Source organism: Heterodontus francisci, chromosome 7, assembly GCF_036365525.1.
Source record: "Heterodontus francisci isolate sHetFra1 chromosome 7, sHetFra1.hap1, whole genome shotgun sequence".
In the NCBI taxonomy this organism is placed as follows: Eukaryota; Metazoa; Chordata; class Chondrichthyes; order Heterodontiformes; family Heterodontidae; genus Heterodontus; species Heterodontus francisci.
In genome coordinates, this window is record NC_090377.1 from 61,060,318 (window position 1) to 61,072,962 (window position 12,645).

At 39.6% G+C, this 12,645-nt stretch overlaps 1 protein-coding gene across 1 annotated transcript in view; it reads left to right on the forward strand.

Annotated features, from left to right (window-relative positions):
- The window catches only part of LOC137372019 (coiled-coil domain-containing protein 148-like), a 174,584-nt gene that overhangs the window by 9,039 nt on the left and 152,900 nt on the right, over window positions 1-12,645 (forward strand). Inside the window, exon 3 of the mRNA XM_068035288.1 lies at window positions 183-304. Within this exon, the coding sequence (XP_067891389.1) occupies window positions 183-304 (122 nt within the window). The remainder of the gene's footprint in view (window positions 1-182; window positions 305-12,645) is intronic.

Sequence of the window (12,645 nt, forward strand, 5' to 3'; positions counted from 1 at the left end):
CTGTATTGTAACCATTCTATGACTCTATATAAGGTTAAGTGTTAATTGGAAGAGTTAAGATGTCAAACACAAAACTGGTAATTGTATTAATTTTCATTTGCTCGTATACTTTGTTTTCCCTTGCACATCAATCAACGAGTACGCATTTTGAAACTTTATCCGCTTTTATAATTTTCTATTAGAGAAGCTGGTAATAAGAATGAAAAATGGCCTTGGAAGTCAGAAGTACAAACCAATTGACTATCAACAACTTCAGGCTCTTACTGAAGCCAAAAAGATGGCGTGTCTTGAGACCGAACTCAAGGTAAATCAATTTTGTGCAAAGCTAATAAAAAAAATCTATATCACAACTAGTTAATAGCCAAAGATAAACAGCAGTGTAGCAACAAAACCTTTATTTGCTTATTGCTTACTTAACAATGTGGTAAATTCTGAATTTTGTTTAGTTCGTCAAAGAATTATATGACAGGCACTGATTTGTAGCGAGGCATATCCCAGCTGACTGTTTCAACATATCTCTCCACATTGACATCCAGAAAACAGGTCACCAACTTGTCCTGACAACTGGGGAATTTTGCAGAATACTGTGTTTAGAGATAGGGAGTCAAGCAGGAGGAAAATAAAATACAATTTCGACTACACGCCAGCTATGGAAATGTTGATTTCAAAATATATATGTTTAATCCTGAGACTGGTGGTGCGTCGCTGACTGATTTTTCTTTAAGATTCTTGTTCACCTACTGTTACTGTGAGACAACCATAGGAATAAAGCTATTTGAATATTAACCCTATACAGGAAAAAGGCAATTTTAAGTTAAAAATAACACTTTAAAGAGTTTATTTTGTTTACTGTTCTTCCCTTTTCTTTCTTCCTCACCATTCTCCAACTGTATACACAAAGAGGATAGAAAAGGCAACCAGGCCCTATCCATTAGGCAGTGGAACTCACACATCACCCTCCCACATTTCTAGTCAATGCTAAATCCTGGCAGAAGGTAATGACACAGGCAAAATACTGTGACCAATTTTAGGAACAACTGAGAAATTCCTCCCTGACTCTGTAAGGCAATCAAGTAAGCTTCAGATGAGCATAGTTAATCAAGATGCATCACTAGAAAAAATTAAACTAACTACTCCACCCATGTGATCCAATTTCCTTGGAAACATAAAACATTAGGGGACCAGAGACAATTATTTTCATCCAACTGTCTGATTTCAAAGCAAGAAACCTTTTATTCCATTTACCTCTAATCTTCAACAGCAACTTGTCACACTCTTAAAGCATAAAAACATCTCATCACTGCCTCTCTGGGAGGGATTTCCTACAATTTATATCGTAGCAGCATATTTATCTTTTCTCATTTAAGTATGAATCTGTGTCCACGCATCATAAAGCTTCCTGAATCCAGTTTAATTATTTCCAATATAATAAAAGCAAAATACTGCAGATGCTGTAAATCTGAAATAAAAAATTATTTAATTATTTCCAAACAGTTTTTGAGTGCTTCAATAAGGTCAACTCTATGCCATACATATTTTTTCCAATATGAACACCCCTACCACCCTTCATCTTTCCTCAAAACACACATACCCTGTCCCATCTATCAACATAGTTACCCTTTTTTGTACTGTCTTAATTCCAGGATAGCTCCAACATAGTATGGTGCCTAGACCTTTTGTTTCTTAATATTTATAATCCCACCCAATTTGGTATCAATTTTGTGTGTTCTGGTCCTGTCCCTTTGTTCATTAATATTCATCAAAACATCATAGCCTCAAAACCAATTCCTCTGATATCTTGATAGTCACATTGTTCTATATGAATGCTGCTTTACTTTTGCTTTCTCTGACACAATAGGAAAAATGTAACCCCCGAGGAGAGGTAAGTTGAGAACAGGTGGGAAGTAAAAAAAATTAATTTCTCAAACCTGACCCTAACCTGCCTGATTCTGGTTTAGATGGAAGCTGGACAGGTAAAAGGTGGCAAGAGGAGCCAAACCTATGATCTAAGTTCATTTACACCATCTACTTCGGGACCAAGAGGAACAAGAGTGTTTCCTCAGCTCTGCCCTCCAAGCTAACCTGTTTACACACCCTGCAATTAGACCCTGAGCTCTCCGAGTGCCTCCACCACCACTACCATGCCCTGCACCCTGTGATATCTGTGATCTCACCACCCCCATGATCCCTGGTTGCTTATCCCTTCCCCATCCCCCATAGCAATCTCCAGCTGCTCATCTTACTCTCCCTGCAATCTCTGAGTGCCCTCACTCTGCAATATCCAACTGCTCCTTGAGATCTCCAGGTGTCCCCACCCACCCCATAATCTCTGGCTGCTCACTATCCTCCCCACACCTCCATGGGAGGGGGTGAGAGAGTGTCTGCCATTGACAAAATGGCAGCATTTGACCGAAAGTGGCATCAAGAAGCCCTGGCAAAATTGAAGTCAATGGGAAACTGTCCACTGGTTGGAGTCATACCTAGCACACAAGAAGATAATTGTGATTGTTAGAGCCCAATCATCTCAGTCCCAGGACATTGCTGCTGGAGTTCCTCAGGGTAGTGTCCTAGGCCCAACCATCTTTGGCTGCTTCATCAATGACCTTCCTTCCATCATAAAGTCAGAAGTGGGGATGTTTGCTGATGATTGCACAATGTTCAGTACCATTTACCACTTCTCAGATACTGAAGCAGTCTGTGTCCATATGCAGCAAGACCTGGACAACATTCAGGCTTGGGCTGATAAGTGGCAAGTAACATACACGCCACAAAAGGACGAGGCAATGACCATCTCCAACAAGAGAGAATCTAACCATCTCCCCGTGACATTCAATGGCATTACCATCCGTGAATCCCCTACTGTCAACATCCTGGGAGTTACCATTAACCAGAAACTGAACTGCATCAGCCATATAAATACTGTGGTTGCAAATGCAGGTCAGAGACTGGGAATTCTGAGGTGAGTAACTCATTTTCCTACTCCCCAAAGCCTGTGCACCATCTACAAGGCACTTGCCTGGATGAGTGCAGCTCCAACAACACTCAAGAATCTTGACACTATCCAGGACAAAGCAGTCCATTTAATTGGCACCCCATCCATCAACTTAAACATTCAATCCCTCCACCACCAATGCACAGTGGCAGCAGTGTGTACCATATACAAAATGCCCTGCAGCAACTCACCAAGGCTCTTTCGACAACACCTTCCAAACCTGTGACTTTTATCACCTAGAAGGACAAAGGCAGCAGTTGTATGGAAACAGGTTCCCCTCCAGGCCACACACCATCCTGACCTGGAACTATATCACCGTTCCTTCACTGTTGCGAGATCAAAATCCTGGAACTCCCTTCCTAACAGCACTGTGAGAGTATCCACACCAGATGAACTGCAGCAGTTCAAGAAGGAGGCTCACCACAACTTTCTCAAGGGCAATTAGGAATGGGCAACAAATGCTGGCCTTGGCAGTGATACCCACATCCCATGAAGGAATTTAAAAAAGCTGGTCACCCCTCCCCAGAATCTCCAACTTATCCCAAACCCCCACAATTTTAGACTGCCCACATCCCCTCATGATTTCCAACTGACGCAACAACCCCCACTGCAATGTCCAAACCCATCTCCCCACCACCGCCCCATGATTGGGCCCCCTCTCGTATCTCCTACTTATCTGCCATCCGCTCGCTGGCTGCTTTCCCACCCGCAAGCCTGTCAACTAAGCTGGCTGGAAAATCTTTTGAAAAAACTTAAAATAGGTCCTACCATTAAATTTGTTAGGACCGCGGGAAATCCATATTTTCTGGTTTTCCTTCTGCAAAACCGCTGCCTCCACGCTCTTCCCGGCTCCAAGTAAACATTGGGCCAGTTAGTTACTCACTACAGCAGGTGGAATGTAGTAAGTCATGCAATAGGATCCTAACATCATTATCCATGTAAACCTAAATTTTTGCTAAGGTCAAGGTATGTGCAATGAGTTCCCATTGTCAACTAGCTCAAAATACTCCAGTAGATTTGTCAAGCAGGAACTACTATGTGTATGTCTATATTAACTATATTTGATCATTGTGATTATTCCCTATTCTGTATTATTTTCCCAACTACCAATATTAAGTTCACATGTTTATACTTCTCTGGATTATTCTTCCAGCCTTGATAAATTGGCACCACATTTTCCTCTCTGTGTCGACTCCTTTATTTCTTGATTCACTTAAGATTTTCATCAGCAATGACCAATTTATTTTGTCACCTCCTGCAAGACTCTGGTCTGAAGTGCATTAGGACCAGAATCCTTACTGTCTTTTAGTGTCTGTGATCTGTTTATCACATTTTTGTAGGTATTTTCTAAATCTATTAGTTTTTCTTCCTCTTGCCCTTTAATTTCCAACCTTGTATGAGAAAGGCAATCCTTAAATTGATTTGTAAATTCTGAAACATATAATAAATCATTAAGGATAGCTGGCATTCCTTTGTCATTAATTATAACAACTCCCCGGGAACCTATTTTTCCCAAAAATATAGAAAACTCATTCTTTTTAAATATTTTCTACAACCCTATTCTCATTATCTCCTTTGGCGCTCCTGATCAATTTCTACACCTCTTTTACCTTTTTTCTATATGCTTCTAAGCTTTCATCATACGTATAGAGAGGAAATAGCTGGGGCCTTAACAGATATCTTTGCAACATCCTTAAACACGGGTGAGGTCCCGGAGGACTGGAGAATTGCTAATGTTGTCCCCTTGTTTAAGAAGGGTAGCAGGGATAATCCAGGTAATTATAGACCGGTGAGCCTGACGTCAGTGTTAGGGAAGCTGCTGGAGAAGATACTGAGGGATAGGATCTATTCCCATTTGGAAGAAAATGGACTTCTCAGTGATAGGCAACATGGTTTTGTGCAGGGAAGGTCATGTCTTACCAACTTAATAGAATTATTTGAGGAAGTGACAAAGTTGATTGATGAGGGAAGGGCTGTAGATGTCATATACATGGACTTCAGTAAGGCATTCGATAAGGTTCCCCATGGCAGGCTGATGGAGAAAGTGAAGGCGCATGGGGTCCAAGGTGTACTAGCTAGATGGATAAAGAACTGGCTGGGCAACAGGAGACAGAGTAGCAGCAGTGGAAGGGAATTTCTCAAAATGGAGACTTGTAACCAGTGGTGTTCCACAGGGATCCGTGCTGGGACCACTGTTGTTTGTGATATACATAAATGATTTGGAGGAAAGTATAGATGGTCTGATTAGCAAGTTTGCAGACGACACTAAGATTGGTGGAGTAGCAGATAATGAAGGGGACTGTCAGAGAATACAACAGAATATAGATAGATTGGAGAGTTGGGCAGAGAAATGGCAGATGGAGTTCAATCAGGGCAAATGCGAGGTGATGCATTTTGGAAGATCCAATTCAAGAGTGAACTATACAGTAAATGGAAAAGTCCTGGGGAAAATTGATGTACAGAGAGATTTGGGTGTTCAGGTCCACTGTTCCCTGAAGGTGGCAACGCAGGTCAATAGAGTGGTCAAGAAGGCATACGGCATGCTTTCCTTCATCGGACGGGGTATTGAGTACAAGAGTTGGCAGGTCATGTTACAGTTGTATAGGACTTTGGTTCGGCCACATTTGGAATACTGCGTGCAGTTCTGGTCGCCACATTACCAAAAGGATGTGGATGCTTTGGAGAGGGTGCAGAGGAGGTTCACCAGGATGTTGCCTGGTATGGAGGGCGCTAGCTATGAAGAGAGGTTGAGTAGATTAGGATTATTTTCATTAGAAAGACGGAGGTTGACGGGGGACCTGATTGAGGTGTACAAAATCATGAGAGGTATAGACAGGGTGGATAGCAAGAAGCTTTTTCCCAGAGTGGGGGATTCAATTACTAGGGGACACGGTTCAAAGTGAAAGGGGAAAAGTTTAGGGGGGATATGCGTGGAAAGTTCTTTACGCAGAGGGTGGTGGGTGCCTGGAACGCGTTGCCAGCGGAGGTGGTAGACGCGGGCACGATAGCGTCTTTTAAGATGTATCTAGACAGATACATGAATGGGCAGGAAGTAAAGAGATACAGACCCTTAGAAAATAGGCGACAGGTTTAGATAGAGGATCTGGATCGGCGTAGGCTTGGAGGGCCGAAGGGCCTGTTCCTGTGCTGTAATTTTCTTTGTTCTTTGTATAGTTTCATACTTAATAAAACCCCTATTTTTTCTATCTCTAACTCACATTGTATTCTTTGTTGATCGCATTTCTATCTCCTTTATTGAACTTTTTATCTGACAAAATATATTTCACAGACCTCTAATTTAGTTTCCGAATACATTGAATTTATTCTATGTGCCTGCTCCATCTAACAACGTATGTGAATCCATCAGCTTTGGCTCACTGTCAAAAGCTCAAGCCCTACTCCAGAGACATAAGCGCATAATCCAGACTAACATTTCAGAGCAGTACTGAGAGAGTGTTGCACTGTTTGAGGTGCCATATTTTGAATGAGATGTTAAACTGAGGGACCAACTGTCCTCTCAGGTGGAGAGGAAAGATTCCATGGCACTTTTTAAAAGCAGAACAGGGAGCTCTCCTGGTGTCCAGGCCAATACTTATCCCTCAACCAATATCACTAAAAACAGGTCATTCAGTCATGTAGCTTATTGCTGTTTGTGGGACCTTGCTACATGCAAAGTGGCAGCTGCATTTTGCTACATTACAACAGTGACTTCACATCAAAAGTACTTGATTGGCTATAAAGCACTTTCGGACTTTGAGATTGTGAAAGGTGCTATATAAATGCAATCATTTCCTTTCTATTATTCTTAGGTACTGATCATGCAATCTTGTTTGTGACCTTTCATTAGAACCAAGTTCTAATGAAAGGTCACAGACCTGAAACATTAACTCTGCTTCTGTCTCCATAGATGCTGCCTGACCTGCTCAGTATTTCCAGCACTGTTTTTATTTGATAGAAACATGGAAAGTAGGAGCAGGAGTAGGCCATTCGGTCCTTCGAGCCTCCTCTGCCATTCATTATGATCATGGCTGATCATCCAACCCAGTAACCTGTTCCTGCTTTTGCCCCATACCCTTTGATCCCTTTAGACCCAAGAGCTATATCTAACTCCTTCTTGAAAACATACAGTGATTGGCCTCAACTGCTTTCTGTGGTAGCAAATTCCACAGGCTCACCACTCTCTGGGTGAAGAAATTTCTCCTCATCTCAGTCCTGAAAGGTTTACCCCGTATCCTTAGACTATGACCCCTGTTTCTGGACTCCCTCACCATCGGGAACATCCTTCCTGCATCTACCCTGTCAAGTCCTGTTAGAATTGTATAGGTTTCTGTGAGATCCCCCCTCACTCTTATTATTATGCAATCTTTTCTCACAGGCAGTGGAATGATCCTCTTTCAGTGCCCTTTCTGATTGAATGATTGACTCTAAAGACACTTCTTTTAGCTGCTGGTTGAGATACTCTTCCTTCTTCTGCCTGCTCAATGGAAATGCTCCTTTACAGGGCAAGCATGTGCAATGAACACAGGCTACAATATTTTTGGGTATCATGCTGTACTGCAGAGTCCTTCAATCGGTCAAGGTATCTGAATTTAAAAAAATATTCTGATGGTAAGTTCCACCAAGACCGTAGGTAGCTATATGCATCTCATTATACTTCTCTGATGTATGGAAAGTTTGCCTTTTTCTATGTGTTACTGGTTTATTTTAACCAACTCACAGGGACATTAGGCTGGCACCAACACTTATTAAAGCAAATGAAATAAAAATGTATGATCAAAAGACTTTAAAAGAAAAGATTTGAAGCTGTGTCAATGCTGTGTATTTTAAATATGCAGACAAAATCATGGCATTGTTATAGTTAAAATAGTATCTTTTGACAAGTTAAATGATATAACTAAGGTGTTGCTGTGCCACATGAGCCGCTGCTTCAGTTCCCAATCAGCAATGCGTCCAATCTTCTGGCCCATTAAATATTGTTACCACTGATTGTTACAAAATAAAGAAATTATGACAGCTGCTATGGTAGTGGGCAGAAACATGTATGATTCTGTATCTGTGGTGACAGATCAACTGCAAGTTAATGCAGTGAAACCACTTTCATGATTATGGAAACAATGCTATTGAGTGTACAGGCCAGAGCAGCACATCATAGATTAATGATTTGAAGAGTCCAGCCAAAGTGTTTTTTATGGCTATTTTTCATGAAGAAATAAATGAAATTACAGGCATTGACAATGCACTTCCATTTGAGAGATTTGATGTGTATGTTTAGTTCTTGATTTAAAAGAACTAATAACAAAACATTCAAGGCAGCAGTCAACTTGATAGTCATTGATAGCACCTTGATTAGAATGATGTTTTCAAGGTCTGCCTTCAGGAGATTGCACAGTTCTGGCACAACTACCCTCATGAATTGTAAGTTCTGCAGGTAGTTTTCCTTCGACACATCCAGGTACAATTGGCTTGGCCTGGATACATGAGTGGTAAGATGAGGAAGATTGTGTGTTGAGCAGTTAAGGTGTAAAGGCACCCACCTTGCATGCCTCAAGTTCTCCTCTTCCAGAATCTGAAGATTCAGTGATGTGCCGAGTAGAATATCCATGAGTGGAATTGCAGCTCTAGATAATTAGAGTTCTGTTGGCAAATATCTGGAGAGAGAGAGAGAGAGAGAGATAGGATGCTTCTTTAGCAAATGCTGAAAACAAGTACCTAATATGGTTGGATGGTCCTCCTATTTTATACAGATAGAGTAACTGGAGAGTTGTTCAGGTGTAGATGCATTATGGGACGATTACTTAATTTCTATGCTTTTCAGGGACCAAATGAGTCTAGTGCATGCTAGATAGATGGACCCTCAGTATGCTATGCAAAACCAGTTGCAGGTGATTCATATTATTGGACACTTAGGCCAGAGCACCTCAATCTGGTCACCTGCACTTGATATGTTCTTGTTGCCAATCATTGTATTAACAGTGTTTCAGCTCTTCCTCATTCCCTTAAAGCCTCCCTTTGCTCAAATCCTTCTTCCTTCCCTAAAGATCACCAACCATTCCCTTCTTCTGCTTTATTATTTCCATCTAAAAGTGATTTTACCACCATCTGCAATGTATGCGCCAAAACCTTTGCCCCCTCTTAGAGCAGAATGTCTCCAACTGTTTTAACCTCAGACTTCTTTGACCCAAAGCTGCTCTGAACACTGATATTGTGCCATTGTTGTACAATATTGACTTTAACTTTGGCCAAACTCCTATATATTTACACTTCTTCCACTCCACTTGGAACACAGCAAGAGGAGTGGACCATTCAGCCTCTTTGAACTTGTTTTACCATTTAGCAAGATCATGCTGAATTACATCCCAAGTCTATTTACCCACCTTGGCTCCGTATCCCTTACTACCCTTGACTAATAAAAGTCTATCAATTTAAAATTTAAAATTAATTGAGTGATAATTTTTTTTGTGGGAGACTACTATGTTTCTACCACCCTTTGCATCAAGCCAACAGTGTTTCCTAAATTCTCTTCTGAATGGCTTGGCTTTGTTTTAATAAGTTATGTCCCAGGCCATTAGAAAAAGTCTCTACTTATCATAACAATTCCTTACAAAATCCCCAAAACCTTAAATTAGCCCTTAACTTTCTTTATGCCAGGGAAAACAAACATAGTTTATGTAATAAAAGCAGAAAATTCTGGAAGTGCTTAGCAGGTCTGGCAGCAACTGTGGGGAAAGAAAGGGTTAACTATTGAGATCTGTGACCTTTCATCAAAATGTATAGTTTAGGTAAATGTCTTCTCATTCAATCCTTGGAATCCCAGTTAATATTCTGGTAAACCTGTACTGTACTCCTTTCTAGGCCAATGCATTTTTGTAAAATGCCATATCCAGAATGGTACAAATACTCCAACTGTGGTCTAATCAGGGCTTTGTTTTGATGTAGTAAAACATCCTCCTTTTTATATTAAAGCCATCTATAAAGGTTATTACAATCTTTCTCACCGGCAAACTTGGAAATATGGTTCTCTATTGTGTTATGCAAGTCATTAATATAGTGAATAGTTGAGGCCTGGCAAAGATCTTATGCAATACCACGAGTCACTTCCTTCCAATTCAAGTACATTATCCCTATTTGTCTTGTACTACCTAACCAGTTCAATGATTTGTCTTTAATTCCATGAACTTTAATTTTAGCTAACAGTCTTTTATATGGAACTTTATCTAGTGCCCACTGGATGTTTATTTAAACTGCATCCACAGATTTTCCCTATATCTACTATTTTAACTACTTCCTCAAAAAAAAATTAGGTTTAGACATGACCTACATTTTATAAGTGCATGTTGGCTGTCTCTAATCATTCTTAAATTTCTGTTAAGTGCTCAGTCACTGACTAGAGCTAATCTGCTGTTCTCAATCTATATGAAAATTAAACTCTCAATCAGGACAATTCTGCTTTTGCTAAAAGCCTCTTTAATCTCAGAATTCATATATTCTGCCACTTAATAGCTGCTAGCAGGAGGTATATAGACAACTCCCATTGCAGTTTTAATCCTCTCTTATTTCTCCATTCTAATCTATTCTGGTGATTGCTTTCCCTTCTTTCAGATTGAACCAATTACAGATTTATCAATTAAAAGAGGTTATAAGTTATATTCTTTTTCTTACATATATCCTAATGTTGTAATAGTATCTTTCATCAATAAGGCTTTTTCTCTTTCTCTACTAGTTTCCATATCTTTTCTACTCTTTTAACAGCCAATCTAGATGACTGAGTTATCAATTAAAATTAATTAAAACAATGTCCCCTTTTTTAAAAGGGCACAGCAACCAACTCCAAATTTTGAGTAAAACCAAAGGCAACTTAATGTATCAAATTATAATGTTATCATCATTGTCAACTATGCATTTAGTCCCCACCAATCATGGAATCCCTATCATTTCTAAAGACCTTCAAACATAGTCACGTCTCAGTAATGGTCATTATTTCATACCCTCTAAGCTGCATTTGAGCCTCAAATTCACTCAATTATTTCTTATACTCTGTGTATTAGTGTTAAACCTCTTATTTGGGCAAGAGATCCTGACCTGTTCTTCTGCCCTGATGCTTAACTTTATATATTTCTTATTTGTCAATTCTTATTTTACTTAATTTTGTGTTCCTTTCAACTGGAGTATCTACATCACTGTTTGTGACCTGAACTCTGCTCTTGCTGCTCTCTTCTATTTTTTTTAAAGTTATTTCTACCTTCTTTCTATCTAATGGATTTACCTGATGCCAACTGTTCAATATCTGTTTTTTTAAGTTTTTAATATATAAAATAAAAATAGCTTAGTTGTTCTCTTTCTAATCCCATCATCCATTTTTGGATGCAAGCCCAAAATTGGAAGTAATTTAAAATCTGACCAAATTGATATGAACAGGTTAACTTTTGCTGTGATTGTTTTGGAGTTGAGCACCAGAATGAAATGTTGGATGAATTATCTTGTCTACAATGCCAACCTTCAGGCATTTTTGATGCTGTAATGGGCTTATTCAGTAATCTGTTCTATTGATGTAATGCATCTTTTCAAAACTAACTAGTTTAGAAGAATAATCTTTTGATAGATGTGTGATAATACTCTAGTCACAAATTGAAAAATACATCCTATCATAGTGTGGCTGGATTTGGGTTTGTCCTGTCAGTGATCTAAGATAACATGTCAGGATGAATTGCCAACCAGACGCTTCCCCAGAGGGGCGATGGGAAAATCCAAAGGGCAAGTCAGACAATAGTTTACTTATGTACCTTCTAGTCACTGGTTCAAAATGAATATTTGTAGTACTATGGTAATAGCTCATTCCTGGACTCTCTCGGTTAGCATAGAGCAGGGGAAATACAAAAGAATGACAAAGCCTTTAGAAAAGAGGAAGCATAAATTTGGTTCTTAGGTTATTTAAAACAAAACAGCAAATGGTTAATTAACAGCATCTGCATCATTCAGTTTTGCAGAGCTAATCTGTTGGTCTGGGCATATTGTCTCATAAAATGCTGAGTAGCTATTTTCAGGGATTTATAGAACCTTCCACACATGGTTTACTTTTAACAATATGTCGATGTACAACGCAATGACCCATACCAATTCCCCATTCAATGCCAACAAATTATCAATGCTTTGTGTGGCCTTTGACTCTGTGGTAAACAAAATTTATTGGTATTTTAAATAATAATTCTCAGATGTGTAGAAGTATTAAACTATATATTGGATAAAATATTATGCTTTGCATTTTTTTATGATAGCAAGGTTAAATATAGCCAATTTACAGTAATGAGAGGGTGTCCTGTGTTGGGCAACATTGTACTCTACCATAGAATGATTGGAAGAAAGTTTGAGTCCCCTATCCCACTGAGTTCCAGATCTCAACTGTGTTGTTGAGGTGAGGGAGTGTAATGTAAAAGCTAGACACTATCCCAAAGAAAGGTGGTGAGGGAAGAATGGCAAGAGAGTTACACTGTACGACTCTCATTTTCCTTTGTGCTCAGACTACCATTGGTGGAAGTGTAGGAGCAGATCACCATCCTTTCCTCTTGACCAGATATAATAGTGGAAGGTAGACATAAGAGGTGAAGGGTAGAATATATCTTACCTTCAGATGGGACTGACTAAATTCCCAGTCTTTC